The sequence below is a fragment of the Patagioenas fasciata genome, chromosome 2 (assembly GCF_037038585.1).
Source record: "Patagioenas fasciata isolate bPatFas1 chromosome 2, bPatFas1.hap1, whole genome shotgun sequence".
Classification (NCBI taxonomy): domain Eukaryota; kingdom Metazoa; phylum Chordata; class Aves; order Columbiformes; family Columbidae; genus Patagioenas; species Patagioenas fasciata.
Window position 1 is genome coordinate 150,140,395 of NC_092521.1, and position 22,369 is coordinate 150,162,763.

The 22,369-nt window shown below is 39.8% G+C and overlaps 1 protein-coding gene across 6 annotated transcripts in view; it reads left to right on the plus strand.

Moving 5' to 3' along the window:
- Positions 1-15,408, plus strand: part of ARMC3 (armadillo repeat containing 3) — a 59,227-nt gene extending 43,819 nt beyond the window's left edge. For 5 of the 6 annotated variants that reach the window (XM_071805223.1, XM_065831501.2, XM_071805226.1 and 2 more), the window contains 6 exons: positions 2,074-2,242; positions 3,136-3,236; positions 4,324-4,419; positions 10,701-10,889; positions 13,242-13,404; positions 14,920-15,408. In XM_071805223.1, coding sequence (XP_071661324.1) covers positions 2,074-2,242; positions 3,136-3,236; positions 4,324-4,419; positions 10,701-10,889; positions 13,242-13,404; positions 14,920-15,129 — 928 coding nt within the window. In that variant the 3' untranslated portion in view covers positions 15,130-15,408. The remainder of the gene's footprint in view (positions 1-2,073; positions 2,243-3,135; positions 3,237-4,323; positions 4,420-10,700; positions 10,890-13,241; positions 13,405-14,919) is intronic. The other variant, XM_071805227.1, reaches the window with a different exon arrangement.
- The last annotated feature ends 6,961 nt before the right edge of the window (positions 15,409-22,369 follow it).

Here is a 22,369-nt window from a genome sequence, read left to right on the forward strand (position 1 = left end):
AAAGACTTATTAAAGTGAAAACATATCTCAAAGTCAACTAGTATCTCACATCTACTTCTTAGTGCCTATACATTAAGTCAGTTGCCCTATCACAGAAAGGATTAGATTGGGTTTACACGACTTATTCTTGACAAATACATAATGGCTATTTCTTAGCCTCTTATCTCTTGTTGCTTGCAAACTGATTGTTTAACAATTTGATACGGTGTCCTTTGGATACTGGAATTTGGATGAATTATCTCTATTATTTCCTTGTTACTCATTTTTCAAATCTAGATACTCTCTTAGCCCTTCTCCACTCTTCTGGCACCTAGCCTGTCCTCCCTGAATTTTCAAATATAATTATGAATAGTTCAGAGATTGCTTTTGCCAATTCATAGAGTAGTATAAGGTAAGTCTCCTCAGGCACTGATAGCTTTGTCTCCTCAAAGTTATTCTAGACATGTTAAGCCTACTGTTTCCACCTCCTTGTTAGTATTACTGCCAGGCATCTGCTTGCAACCTTTTTATGAAAACTGAAGCGAAAAAGGCATCAGACACTTCAGTCTTTTCTGTGCCATCTGTTATGAGTTTTCTTCCCACATTGAGCAATAGGCCTATATTTTCCTCTCTGACTTGCAGCATATGAAACATTTATTTTTGTTTCAGTCCCTGAATAGTTGCATCTCACTTTGCCTGTGGGTCCTTCTTTTTTTCCGTTACTTTTTTTGTTGTTGGAAGCGTCAGTGTTTCCATTTCTATGTGAGTCCTTTTTTGGCTTTTGGGTCTTCAAAGAATTTTTGTTGCAGCCATATTTATCGCTTTTTGGCTTGTCTTTCCTCCACGTGAGGACAATGTGCCATTGTGCCTGTAATGTCATCTGTCTTCAACACTGCTGTACTCATTAGGCTTTTCCTCCTCATTTTCTCCTTTAAAATTCTTCCCTGCATTACTTGCAGGTTACCTGACTTTCTTGCAGTTTGCTGTGTGACAAATAGCCTGTACTGCTCTTCCACTATTTTCTCCCATTGCTTTCTTCCAAAAGAGAAGGTTGTCATTTGCCCTGCCTGAAAAACTTGCTCTCTGGAATCCATCTGACATACCTTCAGAAGTCTACATTGTAAATGTCCACAGCTGAGGCTCCCTGTGTAGTTCACAGAGAGAAATGGGCAGTCTAAATGTGGAGTTCATTATATATATATATATAAATATAAAATTGATTCCTTAGGATGCAAGGAATGTCTGCGTGTGTGTATAGATACACACAGATATAAATTTGAATATACACACGCACACACATTAATGTATCTCTTTTTTTCCAAAACTGCACTATGTTATGGTCTCTTGATTCACAGAATCACAGAATCACAGAATGGTTAAGGATTCAGATTCCTTTATCTTCTTAGTAGCCTTTTCCTAAGCTTCTCAGGTCAGATGTTACCAGTACATGGGTTTCAGCACCGAAACCAGCTTAAGGAATGAATTCCTGTCTTCCTATTTCCCCACGATTATTTGTTTCTACCTCCATGCTGCAAAGTCCTGCCAGTCCAGTGGTGCTGACACAACTGCTCATGTTGCCATGCTCGTCTGTGTTTTGCAATCTCTGCCCAAACACAGTGACAGTCCTGAACCAGAGGGATTCACACACTGCATCATGCACAACTGGAGCCTGCAAATTGCATTGCAAGTTGGAGATGGGAAGAGTGAGAGAGAGGGTCCCTGAACTCTGTCATATGGTCAGCTCTGAACATTATTCCTTTAACTCTATTTTACATCTCTCTTATTCTGATAAAAGGTTAGAGCATCCTGGTTTTTCTGATAAAAGGTCGGGGCACCCTGTTAGCATTTCCTTATATAACTGTTTCACTGCCTAAAGGAATTGCTTTTGCTTTTGAGCATTGCAAGGTGTTTTCCTCGCCCAGAGAAAGAATTCTGTGCAGCACAGCCAGCTCCTTGCTGGCCCAGAGGGCACCAGGCCAGCACTTGGAAAAGAATCTGTCTTGGCCTTGACAATGCTGAAAACTAACTCTGAAGTGTATAATGACAATTAGTTGGTATTTAATTATGAATTAGCCTTTTTCTTATTTTTAACAGCGCTTTAGACATCCTAGAAGAAATTAATCTATCAATAGGGCGCAGAAATAAATTCAGTGAAGCTGCCCTGGAAAATCTGTATGATAACAATCTTTCCCAAAAGTACAGCCAGAGGGGTTATTTATCATCAAGTAATATCATTACTGATGGATTCTATGATTGTGGTCAGGTAAGCTACTTTAAATAAATTAATCAACTTAGAAAGTTTAAAATTTTCATCTTGATTTAGAAGAAGTAAGAGTACTATAGCAAAAGCCTGAATCTGGCTACATAAAATACTTCATTTTCTTGTCCTGAGGTTTCCCATCTTTTACTCTAATTTCTTTTTATTATCTTTCTGCATGGATGAAATTTCATCATCTTCATGCTATTCCCCAGTTGTGATCTTCTTCCCAATCCCACGTAAGCTGTGCAGCTCCTAGTTCCTTTCCAGATCCTTTCTCAGACCTTAGTTCTGGTCTCTTTTACTGCACTATACGTAATACTAACGTAACACTGAATGACCTGTGGGTTTTTTATTTGTTTGCTTTTACATAAAGAAGTAGAGAGTTCATGTTTTCACCTTGGTCATGATCCGTTTTCTCACAAAGCACTGTTTATGTATAAAGACTCCACTCTGTATCACCTGTTAATGCTACGTTCAGTTTAAATCCAAGAAGGACTTTTCAAAATGCCCAAATGAATTAGAAATACCAGTCTTACAGAAAATCATTAAAATACCTGCTCCTAAACTACTTGATTGCTTTTAAAAATTCTATCCTATCTTATAAAGTCTCCAGACTCAGGAACACGTCCTTATTCTAGAACTGTTTGGAATGACACAGTACCAATAATTACAAATTATATTATTTATAAACAATCTTTTATAAGAAAATTGATGAGGAAAATGCAAATTAAGAGGAAACAAATTTCACATTTTGAATGACTTTATAGGTTCTTATGTCAGTCTTCTGTTAAAGATTAGGAATTTTATATTACTCTTTAGGTATCTTTTAAATACATTTATTCTCTTCAACTTTAACTGATCAGAACACTTTATTGTTTATTCTGATTTCCTTGTAGATAAAACCTGGAGTGAAATTTTTGTCTTTGGAGGAACTGAGTATGCAAGAGCTTACTGACCGTCGGGCCATAATCTTCATTAATGCTAAACCACGAGAAGAGTGAGTCGTGTTTGATCTACCAACAGTTATTGCAATAGCTCATGTTTTCCATTGTTTCCACTGTTTGCAGTACAAAGTACTGCATACACATACACATATATAAAATAGAGACATTTCAGTATAGTGCTTCCTGTCCTAGAAGGCAAGAATTTTGTGTTTTCTAAAATAAGAATTTGGAAAATAACTTCTTTTTCCCTCTTGGCAGAAAAGATTTATTCAGTTGATTTGCTTTTTTTTTTTTTTAATTTAGCCATTAAGACTTATTCATTTAACACCCTTTGATTCCTGACAGTGGGTCACCTGGTGTTTTATTAGTTATAACAAAGCTTGTCATCTGCCATAATAATTATGTCATCTAAGCTGAATGTCAGCATGCGACAATGAAACCTGTGATTTGATTATGTTCCTGTACAGGCAAAAGCAGGGAATTTTAAGCACAACATCCCAAGAGGCAAGACAAAGCCAAGCATCAAGCTTTCAGTCTTGATAAAGAACCTGTGTCCATTCCTTCTCTGTTTAAGTTGAAGCCAGCCTAACAAATCTTCTTAGATTTGAATGCAGGAAGTTGGTATTGGGCTTGTTTAACTGGGAGTAATTTCCTGTAAACAGTCTCACAGATCAAAGAATGGTCTACCAATATTTTGCAAGTCCAAAACCTTCTTCTCTGTCAACACATCACATATTTGGTTTACATTATCATTAGCTTCCCTTTTAAGCTTGCATATGATGCCATAAATACGTCTGAGAATATCTATGACAAATTAAAGTTCCATGCTCTTTGTTGATTCCTGGAGTTGTCTTTAACTATCAGGTTTTCTTCCTTTGACTTTGATACAGCTTCTTGCCTTTGCATCTCAGCAGCAGTCTTACTCCCCAATTCCTTTTGTGTCCTTCATTTGGTGTACAATACTTCATTTTTGATCCCTGAATCAGTATCCAGTTTATTAGTGCTTATGTTAGTTCATCCACTTATGTACTTCCTATGAATATATTTACTGTCCTTTAAAATCAAAACTCTATTTTCATAGCTCAACATGCAAATACTATCTGTGCAAATAATATGCAAAAATATCTTGCTCTGTTTCAGTGTCCTTGCAGTAGAGGAAAAGGCACAAGATTCATCTTATGAGCAGACTCCCTTGTCACCTGCTCTTTCAAGAAAAAGCAGTAGAGAAAAAACAAGGTATGGTCTTAAGATTTACTTACCAGCGTTGTTGTGGTTCTCTAACATTAGAAAGAGAATTCTGATTGGAAATAGTTATAGAAAAATTCATAACAGAGTATAAATGCTTAAATACATTGTTAAGCATGTTTTCAGAGTCTTTCTTTTACCTCCTAATTGCAGTAATCTTCCTTTATCTATCTTAGTAATTATTTGTCTTCCTCATGCTGTATTTGAACATTTCCTGTTTACTTTGCCGTTTTTCCTTTCAGCATCCCTAGGAGGCAGTGAAATGCTGTTATTTTACAGCTTGACAACCACAAAATGGGGAAATTAGCATAGAAGTTCCTTCTCAGTTTAGAATTTGGACAAAAAGTTCCTACACTGCCTACATGCATCCTTATTCCTAGGTTAAATTTCTTCCAGTGCAATTCCATAGATTACTAAAAGCTGAGAAGAGTGTGCTCAGAACTGTCCCAGTTTTGACAGCAACAGACAAAAATGTGTTGATCTTCAGGGTTCCCTCTAATCCACCTCACACACTAGGTACAGTGCTGCAGTTTGCTCTGCAGAACTGATCTGGTGGGCATGTCCACCTATATCAAATAGGTCAGAATCTCTGAACTTGTTGTAGGAAATTAATTTCCTTCTTTTACAGAAAGAGGATCTGAGCGTGTCCCTCCCACCTGCAGATAGCTGACCACATGATATTTGGGATTTAGCCATCTCATTCTGGTTCATTGTAGCTGTTTGCTAATGAAAAGCATAACAAACAGAATTTTCTACTTGAACTGTTAAGAGTACTTACCTGAGAGAGTCGAGACCACAGTTCTAGTCCTTGTCTTGATAACATTTATTATAAAACGCTTAATTTTTAGATTTTGCCTGTGGAAGAAAACTGAACCATGGTCTACCAACTGAACCACTAACTCCTTATGTAAAACAGTAACACAATCACAACCACAACAGTGCCTTTCAGAGAAGGCAGGCATAGCTGCCTAATTCCAGTGGAATGTTCAGGATCCCAAAACCAGTCCAGATAGAACCTCCTCACCATCAACAGGATGATGTCTAGTCCTTGATAGGAATATGATGTAACCTACAACTCTCCTTGGCTTTTCAGTTAGCTAACTTAGTGAGCTGACCATTTATGATGCTGGTTTCTGCGGGTCCCAGTGCTGACTTCCTAATTTTCCCAATTTTATGGTATAGGGGCCCTTGGCCATACCTCAGAGCTGTTAGTCCTAGTCAGTTATGGGCATTACAAAATGCTAAGTGCTGCAGGGTTTGAAAAAAGGGAGAGGTGGAGTGTCTGTTATAGGAACTGAGGTACTATGTTTGCAATATTTAGCTTGGAGCTCGTCCATCAACTATGATATGCTACCATCTGTACAAGCATTTTATTGATAGAGATAATGGTTGATTTCTTAGACTGCTTATATATTTCTGTGTATGTATGTATATATGTGTGCTTGAGATGAAATCAAGAGAAAATTGGACCCTGCTTTGTGATCTCAATAGTTCAGTGGTATATCCAACAGAGGAAAAGCAGGAGTTATCTGGACAACGGTCTTCACTGAGCAAAAGCTGATAGCCCGTGGCTTGGACGAGTGCACTCTCTGCTGGGTTAAGAACTGGCTGGAGGGCCGGGCCCAGAGAGTGCTGGTGAATGGGGCTGCATCTAGCTGGCGGCCAGTCACTAGTGGTGTCCACCAGGGGTCAGTGTTGGGTGCAGTCCCGTTTAACATCTTTATTGATGATTTAGATGAGGGGATTGAGACCATCATCAGCAAATTTGCTGATGACACCAAGTTGGGGGGCAGTGTTGACCTGCTGGAAGGCAGGAGGGCTCTGCAAAGAGATCTGGATAGACTGGAAAAATGGCGTGATTCCAATGGGATGAAGTTCAACAAGGCCAAGTACCGGGTCCTGCACTTTGGCCACAACAACCCCCTGCAGCGCTACAGGCTGGGCACAGAGTGGCTGGAGAGCAGCCAGGCAGAAAGGGACCTGGGGGTACTGATTGACAGGAAGCTCAACATGAGCCAACAGTGTGCCCAGGTGGCCAAGAAGGCCAATGGTATCCTGACCTGTATCAAAAATAGTGTGGTCAGCAGGACAAGGGAAGTGATCCTTCCCCTGTACTCTGCATTGGTGAGGCCACACCTGGAGTATTGTGTTCAGTTCTGGGCCTCTCAGTTCAGGAAAGATATTGAGGTGCTGGAGCGGGTCCAGAGAAGAGCAACAAGACTGGTGAAGGGACTTGAGCATATGACCTATGGGGAGAGGCTGAGGGAGCTGGGGTTGTTCAGTCTGGAGAAGAGGAGGCTTAGAGGTGACCTCATCGCTCTCTATAACTATCTGAAGGGAAGTTATAGCCAGGTGGGAACTGGTCTCTTCTCCCAGGCAGTGAGCAATAGGACAAGGGGACATGGGCTTAAACTCTGCCAGGGGAAGTTTAGGCTGGATATTAGGAAGAAGTTCTTTACGGAGAGAGTGATCAGGCATTGGAATGGCCTGCCCAGGGAGGTGGTGTACTCACTGTCCCTGAAGGTTTTTAAACTGAGATTGGACATGGCTCTTAGTGCCATGATGTAGTAAATGGGCTGAAGTTGGACCAAGGGTTGGACCTGATGATCTCTGAGGTCTTTTCCAACCTGGCCAATTCTGTGATTCCGTGAAAAGGAGCACTAGAGAAAAAGGCTTAAGGCATTACACTTTGAATTATATGTGTATCAGTTTGTTTAGAACTGACATGCAAATGGTAGACATACAGTAGCTACTCACTGTGAGGGTTGAGGTTTTGACTTAAATCAGGACCTGAATTGTGAGCTAAGTCTGTCCAAAAGTTATTGACTTTCAAGGCAGATATTTACATTTGACTGGCTATTTGGACTGCAAGCACTTCTGGAATTCAGTTTAAATAATTTTGTAGTAGATACCTGACATGGATCTTATGAATTGCATTGTGGAAGGTTCCTCTTTCAGGATGCAAAAGAGTAGATACTGCATCTTGAGTATCTTACCAGGCCTGTTCTAGCTTCTGCTCATTTACCAGGTCCTCCCAATGCCCAGCATATTCTGGTCACGACCTACCATACATACGCTGGTTTGCTCAAAGGGAGCGGGAGGCGGGAGCCCCAGTCATGTTTGCTCTTTGCCAGCAGGGGATTCCTTCATCTTAGATGTTCTAGAGTCATAGGCCATGTTGCATCATCTAAAGCAGTTGTGCAGAGCTTAGAGACCTGTTCTGACAAGATAATATAATAACCCTTGGATAGTTGCTTTTTAATGTAATTTATGTGAATTAACACAGTAAATTACTACTCTGTTAGCAACCATAACACTTTCAGAATGCAGAAAAGATTCTTTAGGAAAAAAACAAATACCTGGCTCAATATCCCGCAGTTAACTTGTAGGGATACAAAGACTTCTTTCTTCAGGTATGAAATAATTGCTTTTGAATGTCATGATCGAGTTGTATGATTTATAACCCCATTGTCATTCATTTTGAATCCATAATTCATACATCATTATTATTATTAATTTGTGAGATATATGGGAGTTATTTGAAGGTCAGTATCTGACTCCAAGTCTCAAACATGCTTAGACTTTTTCCTACAGTTTTTTTTCCTTTGATCATATGTTTCTGTTCATCATTATTTTGCAAAGTACTACTGAACACAGTTTAAAGCCATTGTTTTGAAAAAGTGATACTACTGTATATAAACCATAGTTGAAAGCTAAGAGAAATGGCAGTTGTAGTTGTCTGCTGGAGGTGTTTGAATTAGATGTAGAGGAAGTGCCTAGTTGATAGCTTGACATGTATTTGCATAGACAGATAGCAACATTTTTGATCAAACAGTTGCATATCTGATGTACACATTGACTGAGCTAAAAGATAATATTTAATGTAGACTGATAAATGTGCGTTTATTCCATGCTATGTTCCAGTACAGCAGTTAAGGAAGTACTTTTCAATGCTCCTTTTCTAAATACAGCCAAGTCATTAAGCTATACAGAAAATGAAAGAAAATAGGTGTCATGGCTGTGTTTTGGTGGTAGAATGTTGTATTGGCTACCTTCTCCCTCACACTGACTCTCTGGTGACCCGTTGGACTTCTGTACTGAAGCTGCAACAGGAATCAGAAACAACTTGGAAACTATTAACTGCCATGAGTTCTCCTTTGCAGTGTTCCCCTGGGTTTGCATCAAGTATGTCTCACAAGTGGTAAGACAGCTTTGGAAAAGGGGAGTGATTTTTTTCTGATATAATAATTCCCATTGATAAATAAGATGGGGATAAAAAAGAGGATAGGGAAAAAAAAAGATAGTAGAATTCTACTGCAATGGTTACTGATTATTTTATAGCACTGAGCTGTAAGACAGCAACTCCACAGTTCCTTATGAGGTAAATATTAGACAGACATGGTGAACCAAACAGTTGCGGATCAGGGTAGAGACAGGTGCAGAAGACCACCTTCCATCAGCCATTCCACCAAAGAACAGAGCATAGTCATAGCTCAGAGAAATAAGCAGAAAAAAAACAAACAAACCATTGTTCAAACCATTTCTTCTCAGGTCTTTCTGAAAACTGGAAAGAAGGAGAATAACAGAAGCTCAGGGGCACTGGGTAGATAGAAAAAAAATTCTCTGCTATAGCACTATAATTCAGCAGTGCACTTTTCATAGGGAAAAGAAAGTACTGAGAGAATAGAAAGGAAGAGCGGTGGGCAAAGAGAAAAAATGCAAGTAACAAGAATTATACCATTTGTGGAAACTGTTGTCATGAAAACCTGCTAAGTCAGACACTAAATCATAACTGCATAAATGGAGAAGTAGGTAGCTGTTTAATCTAGCATTGTAAGGTCCCCCAGCTATAGTTAAATAGAATCTTATTAGATAAAGAAAACTGTTTGCCTGCTTTTTTCAAGTATAAGTGTAATTAATAACCAGAACAGTTTATTTAAGAGGGTGGTGAATTTTCTATAATTTGAAGATTAAATCTTAATTGGTTATCCTTCTAAAAAATGTGCATTACGAAATCTATGAAAAGGGCTTTTTGTGAATATGATAAATCTCAATAGGTAAAAGTTTGCAAAGTATTCTGAAGACAAATTGCTTGAATTAGACTACTGATAATGGTATATGCCCTTCTGCTTTGTCTAATGCCTTCCATCTTCAGAGCGCTGTTCATTGTAAAATTCTAAGAATAATTTGAAAAGCATATAATAATGACAGTGTTACCCAGACTCATGTGCTCTAGTAGTCCTTTTTTCCTCTTTTTTCCTTCCAAGAATGACAGAAGTATTACGGATGCAAAAAGAAAAAAAAAAAAAAAAGACAAAAAAAAAAAAAGACAGACCTGTTAAAGAAAAGAAATTTTGTCATATTTCACAGTAGAATTATTCATGATTTGTGCTGAAAAAATACTTAATGTTTACAAAACACAAGTTCCATGTGTTCCCACAAATGAAAAATCCTAAGCTTTCTGAGTGTATAGATATTAATGATGCCTCTGGTAAGGTACTGATTTTAGAGTTGCTGCATCACTCATGCAATGTACGGTATTCTAGCTAAGGAGAACAAGAATTCCAGTTATACGTCTGCTAGGTGCTTGTGATGCCTGTTCAGGATCACAGTCATTTTTCAGATTCTGAACATTAGTGAAAAATGTTGCCTGTGCAATGAAAAAAATCAGCAAAACCAGATCTCTTATAAAATCTTTGTCTGACAAACCATGTTGTAGTTTGTATAATGCTTGAAGTACATGGATTTGCAGTGACAGAGACTACTGCTTGGCATGTCCTGGCAAGATTTCAGCCATGCTCTTGTTCCTTTATTTGAAGTCCAGATCTGTGTTGAGTAAAAACTCATGGGAGTTCACAATTTTTAATTCATGACCACATGCAACCAAACTGTAATTGACTAAAAGTGTTTCCTGTGTACTCTCTAAAAACTTGTTGTTATTATTATGTAGCTGTACATAGGTGTCTTCTCCCCTAGATAATCCATATATGGGAAAAGCATATCAGAGCCACAAACAAGCATACAATGAGAATTTAAAGGAATATTAATACGGAGCTAGTGTCTTTTGGTTCCTAACCATCTCCTGAGGACAAGTTCCACAAGTATTTTCTACAGCTTTGTAGATTTTGGGCTATCAATTGTCATAAGAAACTATTTCCCCTATCCCTCTAAATCAGTTAGTCTAAAATGTCCTGTTGGAGAACTACTGTGTTCAAATTTGGACTTTAGAGATTACAGTATTCTAAATAAGTGTGTATTGTTTTCTATGTAAGGAGAGGGAAAGGGAAAAAAGAAGAGGAAAAAATGAAAGAAGTTACTGAGATTATGTCTAAAGTCCAGGATCTAGAAAATTCACATTGGCTACCACCACCTGACTTCATTTTACTGGATTACATTAATGATGCTTCTAAAGCAGTTCTACCACTAACTACTACCCGGGAACAGGTTGTGGCTCTTGCACAGTGAGTACTGAATTGTATTTCCATAAATAATGCAAATAAGTTGAATTGGTAAAATAACAGTTTTCTCATCCAAGAACAACTTCTCCAAATTTGTGATTTTTCCCATCCTTAATTGGAATCCACATCATCTCTGGTCCAGAATTCTGACTTAATTTTAAATTTTAAGGTTCTTTTTTCTAATTTTGTTGTAATTAGTTTAATTTTTTAAAGAATAAAGTGTCACTTGCAATCAAAGGGTAAAAAATTATCATTTGGAAAACAATCATATGGACAATTTGAATTTTTTTCACATTTCCATATCTATACTGATCCTTTGCAATGAACACCATTAACTGCAGACAGCATCTCTTTCAAGGAACAAGGGAGACCCAGGTCCTGCAAAGCCTAAATGCACAAGCTAAACTCCAACCTAGTACCGAGATTATTGCAACTTATATGTATCAGGTCTGTTCTTTCTCTTACGGTCTCCCTTGCCTAGTTGGTTTGGAAGCCCCTTGGGACAGAAACTCTCTCATATTTTGTCTTCCTATAGAGCCCAAACCACAAGACATTTTTCTAGTGTTGCTTTTGGGTGCTACTGTAGTTAACATCCTGATGATTTAATAGTGCCAGAATATTGCAACAGTGCCTCGGCAGACTGTCGTTATCAATGTGTCATGCATTAGTTACACTGACAACACAGCCTGGGCACCAATCACTGTCATCTCCAAGCAGTGTGTCTGCTTTCATCTTCCCCTGGGTTTCACCTTTCCTACCTCAGCAGTTTCCTGGCTACCTCCTGAATCTGGGGAGCTCGGCATCAGGTCCCGCTGAGTCTCACAAAATTTGTTTCTTCTACTAACTCTCATTTTTTAATGAAGTGGTCTGATGTGGTATGAGGAATGATTTTTCTGTCAATTGCAAAATATGACAGGACAGATATTCGTCCTTAACTATCCAGCTGTATATAAATCATGCTGCCTTCCTCGAGGTGGAATCCATAAAATGCTCTTTCAAATCCACTCTTCAAACACACCAGTGAAATACTTGCAGGCATATAACCCGGCAAAACAATCATGGGAAATATCAGTGGAAGGTTTTCTGTGGGGATTTTTTATGTGTACATTCCATTTTAAGCATCTGCCTGAGCAGCATGTGTTGCATAGGAAGGGGAGAAGGCAGCCTGAGCGGAGTTCCTGCTGTGCTCACAGGTCAGGGGCTGAGCAGACGAGGGAACCAGCAACAGTGCTGGCTCTCTCCTTTCAGACAGACACAGCACATCCTCATTTGCACAAGCATGGTGGGCACACAGGCTCAAGCAGCTTTGCTGTCTTCACCAAGGCCTGGCTAGAGGCACAAGCAGCACAAGTGACTGCTTGGAGCCCCTCAGTTCTCCAGGCTCATCCAGTAGTTCCCAACTTCAAGCTGCCATGTCCAGCCTGCTCAGCGCTAGCTCCCTGTGCCCAGGCTATTGCATCCTGCACCTCCTCAGGCCCCAGGTTTTGAGAAACATGGCCTTTGAGGTTGCCTTGCATGTACTGTGAGGACAGAAACTGTTCACAGTTACTGCAGAGGAGGTGATGCAGTTTTAACTCCCTGTCTGATGCAGTGGCTTGTGACTCCCATGTCAGCTTTGCAACACCTTGTCAGAGGGAGAGCCCTCAGTAATACTTGTGCCTTTGGCTGAGGACACTGTGGGAAGCAAAGGTGTTTATGTACAGGGGCCGTGCATAGAAGAGGTGAAGTTGTGTGTAAGAGGAGGTGGGGACTTACCCATCAGGAATCGGTCCTGTGCCTGCAGTCACCCCAAAGACAAGCTTTTGGCAACGTTTGCACAGATTGCGAGTTCTGATCTTCTCATTTGTTGACTGAGCCATTCTTTTTAATGGATAAATACACACCCCTCACCTCCCAAATACTGGCTTCAATATAAGAAAGCACATGTAGCAGTTGAAGTAACCTTTCTGGATATAGTTGCTTTCTGATGTTGGGATCATGACCTATATTCTCATGCCTTTATTATTATTTCAAACAAATGGTAGGGCTGGGGATTGTGACACATAGCTCACGTAATCTGTTGCCTGTAAAGACAGACACTAGCTTCTGAACTACTTCCTCAGTAATTACACTGTTATTGATGATTTCCACTGAGGACTTTATGCCTATACTAGGCCTCTCCAGGATCTCTGCTGGCAGCTGTTGGGCTTTGGTTTAGGTCTCTGACAAATTAAAAAAATAAAGCAAATGTAGCAAAAGTGTTGAAGTCTTATATGTCATTTACTTACTGCTTGCGTATATTTCATTTTGATATATTTTTGTGATGAACACAAGAGGAATTATAGAGGTAATTGATCCCAGTATATATTGGAACAGGTTTGTTGCAAACAAGATGGGTGGCTCAATTGAAAGAGACAAACTACATGACTTCAACTGGGAACTTCACATAAGTGAAATAGAATTTGAACTGAAACGCAACATTGTTCCTATCGGAAAAGTCAAAAAAGGGACATTCTACCACAGGGCCTTACTTTTCAAGGTACATTAGCATTTATTTTACAACATAACATTACTGATGTTAAATGGACATTATAAACAAAAGTATACTTGCATCAGCATAATATAATTTATATTAATGTAAAATCTTTTGTATACGTTTAAGTTCTTTTGTACTGGCAAAGCTGATTTCCCTGTGAATGAAAGCCAGCATCGTTTCTTTCTATAAACATTCTTGTTGTCATTAAATTGTCTTAAGTGATATCAGCAGAATACTTGATAAATGGCAAAGAGCCAATATATTTGATTTGGAGTCAAAACATTTTACATTTTCTGCAAACTGTAAAATATTGAATTATGCAGCTTGCTTTTTTTCCATGCTGCAAATGTAAACTTGTTGGGACAATTTTTATTTTATATCTATCCAGTATTCTATGACAGGATATAACAGCTTTTATGCTCTAGTTTCATAGACTGGGAGGATCGATTTCTTCTGTCTCTATGTGAAGAGGTACTGGTGCAGCCTGCTTATCTGTGCCATTTTTTTCCCTTGGTTTTTGGGTAGCTGGGCTCCTCTCCTTGGATAGAAAGGAAAAGAGAAGCAAGGGTCTAGCACATTATGTGCTGTACACATTAAGCAGGAAAGACCTAGGAAATGGTACATAGGAAAAAGAGCACAATCCTAAATTTATGGCGTCTGTGGGGAGAGAAATTCCTGACATATTTTATGGAGGTTTGAGAACGTGAATTGTGCTGAAGCAGCACTGATGTTCCCTTATCCTCTGCTGTCCTAAGAAACCTGGGTAGGCACAGATCATCTCTCTTAAAGCTACAGCAGTCTAAGCAATGGATATCATTGTCGATTTGTAACAAGTTACAAATCTTTCAGGATTTCATTCCTTCACAGCAAATGCATTCTGAGAAAGCAGGTTTGTAGCTGGAAACCATTATATGTCTGTCAGAGACAGCACAGAGGAAAGGCAGGTGTTTCATCTAGCAGACACTTGCCTCGCATTGCATTGCTTCCCACATTTGCAGGGCTGAAAAGCAAGGCGTGTGCTTTGGAGTGAAACAGCAGTCCTAAACTTACACTGATAAAAATGTTGAGTTTTTACATTTAACATTTCATACTAGCTATATGTGTGCAATGTACCTGCACCTCATTGCTTGAATAGACGGTTCTTCAAAATGTTTTTCAGAAATAAGGTTCCCAACTATATAAACCATTGCTGGGTACTGTGGATGTTGCACTTCATTTGACATCCGAAGGACTGGCTGATAAACAAATATATCAGTGTCTGAAAAGAGTTAAAATGAATATTTTTTATGTTGTGCATGGAATATGGTAGAAATAACATTTAAAAGCCTACACTTTCTAAGCAGAACCAATAATAAAGATTTGCAGTTTGGAACACGTTAGGGATTTACAAAGGCTGCCTCAGGAAAGCTCTTGGCCTTTCTGATATTCGCTTTCTTTTTAAGTGTCTCTTGGCCTTGCTGTATACTACAGAAGCTACATGTATTGACTGTGATTAACTCCTTTTTCTTTCCTTTTCAGGTGATAGCAGACAGAATTGGCATTGGCTGTAGTTTAGTTCGTGGCGAGTATAACAGAGCTTGGAATGAAGTTGAATTGGTGGATGACTCTCCTCAAGGAATAGCTGGGCTTCTGCTTCCTCCTCAAGAGTATATTGTAGATCTCATGTTTGAGCCAGGCTTTTTGATGAAACAAGGAAGTGCAGAGGCAGATCAGTACAAACATATTTAATCATCTTGACAAATTTTGCCAAAATTACTATTTTAAAGATGTTTGCAGTACAAATACTTATGAAATATAAGAAGTTTCAGGTCCAGCTATCAAAAAAGAGGCATATCTGGTATGTTGTCTTGAACATTTTTTTAAACATGGTATCCAACTTCAATGCTTAAAAATTTTGTTATTTTTTTGTACTATTTGAAGACTAAATTGTAAAGCTACAGATTAAAATTTGGTAGATCAATAATATTTGGTATGTGATTATTAAATAACTTTAAATTATTTCCAAAATACAGTATTTTTTATTATGTTCCTTGAACTTCCATGTACATTTACTGGAATTTTATGTCCATGAACCAAGAAAATGTGACATCTGGTGAATTAACAAGTCACCTAAAAACAACTGGGCAATTTTTTGTGTGAAATAGTCCAAGAACTGAGAATTAGAAGAACTAAGATAACGGTATACTTTCAGCCTCTATAGAAAGCATCCAATTTATTTTTCTTGGAACTTGGCAGAGTTAATAATTACAGATAATAACATACTCTGGATGAAAGTAAACACTGTTTGTCCTGGCACAGGGAAGACAGATGATTGATAAGTTATTGCTTGCAATCTGCCTTTAAATTCTCTATTTTTCACCTGAAGATAAAATAGACTCTGAGAAGGCAGCAGTTTCAGACAGGGAATTTGTATTTCTTGCAGCCCTGGATAACGTGGTGTTGCTGAAGTGTGGTGGTGCATCTACGAGAGGTGGAACACTGGCTAGAGCACTCTACAATAAGTGCTTTCAGGGGAAGCTGACAGGAATTACTGGAGTAGAGTATTTCAGGGAGCATCACTATCAAGTGGGTTTACTGTGAAAAACTGAGGAAAAGGTCCTGTACAGAAGTCAGGCCAACACAGACAACATTGTGCAAAACTGAATTTCAGAAGACCAGAACACCACCACCAAGGCATTTACTTCCTGCCCACCGAAAATGTGATAAAAAAAATTGAAGTCTATGTTCTTTTAGTTTTTTAATGTTTGTATAAGCATTTGAGGAGGTTTATTTCTGTTTATTTCTGTTGTATTCATTACCGTTTATGAGCATGATCCCACCGCTCCCCTTCTTTCCTCCTCTGACGTGCAGCATGATTTTCTGGTAGCCCTTTGGGGAACACTTAATCTTTCCATTCTAAATTCACTTATATGGCCTCATGTTCATTTTTTTTACCCTATGTTCAGCAGTACTCTAGACATCAGAATGAAAAAGAACTCTGGAAACAAAATGCACGATGTACTAGCAGAAGTGAGTGGAAGGTGAGGATGTGTTTCGTATCAGTGCTGTGTAGCAGGTAGGGGACTGATGAAAAGTGGTAACACTCTCACTGACAGGCATGATTGGATACAGAAACCTGCAACTTTGAAAGTGCAGTAAATGGAAGTAAAATAAGAATTAATTTCCTACTAGCTATCATTTTGTACAGTTTTCCTACACTGGAATTTCATTATTGAGTATTGGAACAATAATGTTGAAGTGTGACTTATTCTGTTTGAGGAGCTCTTGAAAAACAAAGCAATTTCTGTTGTTTCAAATAGAAGTCAAAATATATACATAAAAAGGGTAAGTTTTTCAAAATAAAAATTGAGAAACTTCTATTCTAGACATAAAAGCTTGCTTTACATAAAATGATTAGCTAAACAAATTATAAAATATCTACACAACCATGTATAATGCAGAACTTAATGATCCAGAAATGTTGGATGAGGATTGGTTTATGTCTTTCACAAATTTTAGCTTTGTGTTAGCTGAGTTCAGTCACTCAAAATTGCGATGCAGTTGGGTGTCAGAAACAAGAGCTAGGTTGAATATAAACACTTAAATCCCGAATTATTACTTTGAAAACTGCAGTTTATTTGCCTAGTAAGCCAAGAGATGCCACACTTTTTTATCCGATGCTTCCCAGGGACCTGCCAGCTGTGCCCATGCCCTGGTGAAGAATTCCCCCAGCCTTAACAAGAGCAGCCCAGCTCACACTGATTCCAGATCTGAATTGGAAAACAAAGTGTTCAAATGTTTCTGCAGGGCTGGGCTGGGTGAATATTTCCAGGACATGCCCAGCATACATCTTTGGGCTTGGGCCATGCCTGAGTGAAGTGATCATCTACCTTCTGAGGAGCAGATGAGGAAGGGCCTCATATTTCCTTTCACATTATAGTTCAGTGGGCAGATCAGACATAGGAGTCAGGCTTGATGCTTTTCTAAGCATAAGTAAAACAGCCTGCAGCTACCTGGTTGCCACAATATAGTCTAAGCACTAAGCACTTTTCCTCCCCCTTTTTGAAGCTCTAGTTAGGTGCTGTCCCAGAAACTGAAAAGATGTCTTAAACAAAGACAGGAACTGAAACAAGGTTCATTCCTCCATAGCTGTAACCACTGAGCAATTCCACAAAAGCAGGCATCGTGGCCTGCAGCTGTGCAGAATGAAAACCAAATGAGATGTGCTCAGCTTCTTGGAGAGGGTGTGTAGATGATTATCCCAAGACAGTGATGTGGACTGTAGATCCTGATTTGAGAGAGGCACCTCCAAGTCATCTTTGCTGAGATACCTGTGCTTCTGAGAGAAGCGGGCATGATGACACCGTTCCCCCTGTTCACTGAAACCACCCAACTTCATACTGACTGTGCTGAACTTCGTAGTGCCTGCCCAGTGTGCTGCTTCCTGCAGGTTCTGTTCCACGGCATCTGGACCTGACACTCTGCACATGCAGGCGTGTACACACACATATCCCCCTCCCATTCATTTTCTTAAAAAATAATTTTAGTTTTTATTTGACACTGAAAAACACAATGCTTAATATATAGCACATCTGCATATCAAGAAACACAAAACTGAACTGTGTTGATAAAAGGTCAGGTGTGTTTTCTAGCTTTCTAAGAATGTGAGCCAGCAAAGCAGCAGACCAAAATCGGTGGAGTTGTCAATGTGGTTTCGAGTTCCAGCAGAGGTTTTGGTGCGAGAGACACTAATGCTTTGACCATGCACACTTCTTTGCCTTCACTTTTCTACGTGTGCCAGGACCATTGTGTCTAAGGGGATTCTAAGGAGGTGATTCCAGGCTCTTCAGACCAGTTTTTGGCTGCAACCTGTTTCTGAGGGTGCTTCTGGTAAAAACCTCGCTGCAGAAGTGGATTCCTCTGGTTTTCCCTGATAGACGCAGAGGCAGCACAGACCGCTGGCAGCAGCAGTGCCAGCGCTTCCACGCTTCCCTTCTGCTGCCCTTGATGCCCGAGCACTGTGAGCACTGAGGTTAACTTACACTTCTTTTATCTTTATGCTAGCAGGGAACGACTGCTGTGTAATTTATAGAATTAACACATTTCAAATAGTTTCTGATTACCTACTGCAAAACTACAGCAATGGCAGAACATCCCTCCCTCAAACTGTGCATGGTAGAGATTGAAACAAACTCTTCCTCCAGTAAATCTCTGTTGCTGATTAACTCTGCATCCTGAGAAGAATCCAAGGCTCATAGAGCAACACAGGTGTTTCTTTTCAGATCCAAGAGGAACTTTTATTCTGTTATTTTTGACATCAAACTTGGCTTCAGGGAAAACAAAAAGGTCTTTTATTAGTAAATACAGGTTTTGGATGGTGACATTATTTCATCTGTAGCTCCTTTGCGTGAATCTGCACCTTTTCTGCTACATTATTGATTTCTCCATAAATCCAGCTCATTATCAACACAGAGTGTCAAAATAGGGACTGTGCAGAGGCAGCAGATGTTTACTGGCTAGCATGTCAACTTAGTTAAGATAGAAAAGTGCACTGATACATTTATTATATTCATAGCTCTCTTGCTGGTTTATACAAGAGTCTCCTCCCCAACATCTCATTGGCAGTACCTGTTTTCCTTCAGAAGACTGAAAATAAGCAAAAAAAATCCTGCATAATTCGAAGTCTGAAGGCAGCATATGCCTTCACAGCAAAGTAGAAGAAAGCATAAGAATGGACATACAGGGTCCCACCAAGAGTCTATCCAACAAGGAACCCATCTCGAGCAATGGTCCATATAGAAAAGGTTAAGAACATGGCACAAATGTATTTATAAATTTCGTGAGTACTCTCACAGGTTCGGCAGTTTGCAATTCAGAGACTTTTTATGTATCAAGGTATCTAACAGCTCTTAAGGTTTTCTATCTTCACTACAGTTGTGCAAAGAAGCATCTCATTTTATTTATTCCAAACTTGTTATCTGCTGCTTTCGTTTAATACCTCCTAGTTTGTGTAGTACAACAGACAGTAGACATTTATTTCCTACTTAGCTTCACCATAAGGCTTGTTTTCTTACAGGACTCCATCCTGTCTCACCTCAGTATACTCTTGCCTAAGTATACTTATTTGCAGAGTATATTGAATCACTTCTTGTGTGGACTCTGTGCTGTTCCTTATGTGTACCTCTTTTAGTTATATTTTTAGTAATGAGACTAGACTGGCATACAATATGGAACAGTTTGTCATGTATTCTCTTTTTTTTTTTTCTAATAGCGCCTAATAATTAATTTGCAATTAACGATTTCTGACCATTTAGCTAAATTTTTTTTCCTAGAATGAAGAGATATGGAGGAGCAGGTACGGCTTATTTCAAGAATCTTATTGTACAAGGTCTGATAAGGTGTCTTTAAAGTTCACCGTATTAGCTGCAAACTTAGTGGTTGCAGTGAAAAGCCCAACCTGTATCAGTATCGTAGATCTCAGGATGCTCTGTATAGCTCCATGGTCTTCCTGAACCCTAACATGAGTCAAGGTTTCCTTCTGATGCCATGACAGATAACTCCATGGACAGGCGATAGCTGAACAAGCAAGAGGTACAAAACTCATCGATCATCATGACAAAAAAAAAGGTTGTCTCTGGAAATTATATGCTCAACATGACATTGCAGTTCATACTCCAGGCCTTCACACAGTCTTCTTGTGCAATAAAGGATTTGGCCATTACCCCTTTGTGCCATCCTGAACTGCTAAACACAACAGTAAATTAAAGCTCTTTCTTACACCTCACTAGATGGAAGGTCCAAATTTCCAGAAGACGCTTTTTTTACTTCAGGGACTTGGCCCATTTCATTTATACACACTGTTGCTCTGATCTTAGAGAAGATAAGACACATCCCAGAAAGAGTCTGAAGGGCAGGATGTGTCCAACAAAGCCAAGCCCAAAGTTCAAGACCTAGGAAAGAAGAATAAGCGCACAGCTCTTGTAACTTCCCTAACTAGAAGAATCCCTCTGCCAAGCTTCACTCCTTCGTTCCCATGTCTTTACTCCCATTTTTTGCAATTGAATTGAACTAGTAAAAAGATTTGTTATCCTTTTTCATCCTCAAAAAAAGCCACCCCAAAACAGTGCTCAATGGTCAGAGTTGGGTGTCCTGTCCCGAGACACCAGGCAGCACAGCCCCTGACACACGCTGCCCGTGCAGTGCCACGCACCCGTGCCTGCTGCACCGTGGTCCAGCCACAACAGCCAGACCAGCGGGGAAAGCACAACACTCGCTGAAAAACACAGCTCTGAGACAACCAAGATGCGTTCAAAAAGTTATTATTTATAGAATAAAAGCACCATTGAAGGTGACTGGTAAGTTATTCATGATACTGGCCTGTGTAACAGCATCATCTGTTAACCTGCTCTGTCCTTCACCTTCCCTCCTTTCTGATTTTACTCTTTTTGCACCTTCTCTGGAGGACTTTTCCATATGCAGAAGCACAAGTATAGCAACACTCATCAGCGCACGTGAGCTGGAAGATCTGTGTTGGCTGTGCTTGTGTTCACCCCATGTTTCTGCAGGTTTATAGTCTACATGTTAAGACACGTCTGTCCAACAAACCACACTGGGGGAGTGTTTGGGGATGCCAGGAGCTGCTTTGGGGTCATAATGTTGAGCAGAGCATCCACAACTACTGATGGGATCCCAGGGAGCTGGAAAGTGCCTGGGCAGGCAGCATTCAACTGCCAGGGTCCTTCCTCCAAGACTCCTGAATTCACTTGCGTGATGCTTCCTCAGCTTGCTTTTGAAACAACCCCAGGCCGGCATCACTGCCCTGGAGGGGACTGCTTCTGCCTGATTATACGAACACCAGTTCTGACACTGGAAGTTATCAGAAATATTAGAATGACTTTATCTGGCCTTTCTTGTCCACTATCACCCAGCCAGAATTTACATTTCAAGTATAGGCAGAGTATATGCAGAAATGACAGACACACAAAGGGAGAGATATGCACACACATCTTCAACCTATAAAAATGTTATTTGTAGGACATGGAAGAAATTAGTGTATTGGAGACACAGTGAGCTAGTAAAAGCTCTTGTCTCATTAAGGAGTGAGCTTATTTGCATGCTAATGAACCAGCTTGTTCTTCCAGCTCATTGATGTTTCACTGACATGCTGAGATGTCATCTATGGAAAACATGTGCAAAGCATAATTGAAGCCAGCTCTTGCCTGAAGTTGGATGAATGTTGTGGAAAATATAGCAAGACGAGAACACCAATCATAATAAAGTAGGCAGCCAATCCTGTTGCTCATGCAGCCCTTTGCCCAGGCTATACACACTTACTCAACCCCTGCTTACAACCAGCTCTCGTTCTAGTCCTACCTTGGAAGTGGGCACAGCAGAGAGCTTCTGTGACCCTGTCTTCTAGCACTCCTAACGCTTGGCTGGTGCAAGATCACCTTGCTTATTTTAGGAGCTGCAGTACCAAGAAGAGAGATAAATGACTAAGGGATGGACCTTAGGTATAAATATATTCAAAAAAAGTCAGAGGCCGGAAGAATAAACACTGGTATTAAATTCCTCTAGCAATTCCCAGCGAAAGAAAGTGAAGTACCAGGAACTAACAGGGACCAGAGCTTTGCATCACTGCACCAAATGTTATGTTGGGTCTAAGTACCTCATGACAGTTTCCACAAGCCAGGTGTTTGTGTCATTTCCAAAATAACATGAAATGCGGGACGAGTTCAGGATGCAGTGATATAAGTGCCAAGTAGCACGCTGCTCTGTTCGTCAGGTTGCCTTCTTCAGAGCCAAACCTCTGATCTGAAAGCTGCAACTGTGCACTCAAGGATTAGTCTGTAGCTTTGGTTACCAAAGGACAGAGGAGTGTTAAGAAAGGCGTCGCCACCAATTCAGTGTGTTGTTGCCACTTGCTGTGTATTTGCTGACCAGGGGACCTCAAGAGTAAACAGCAGCACAGGTACCAGTCAAGGCTGGG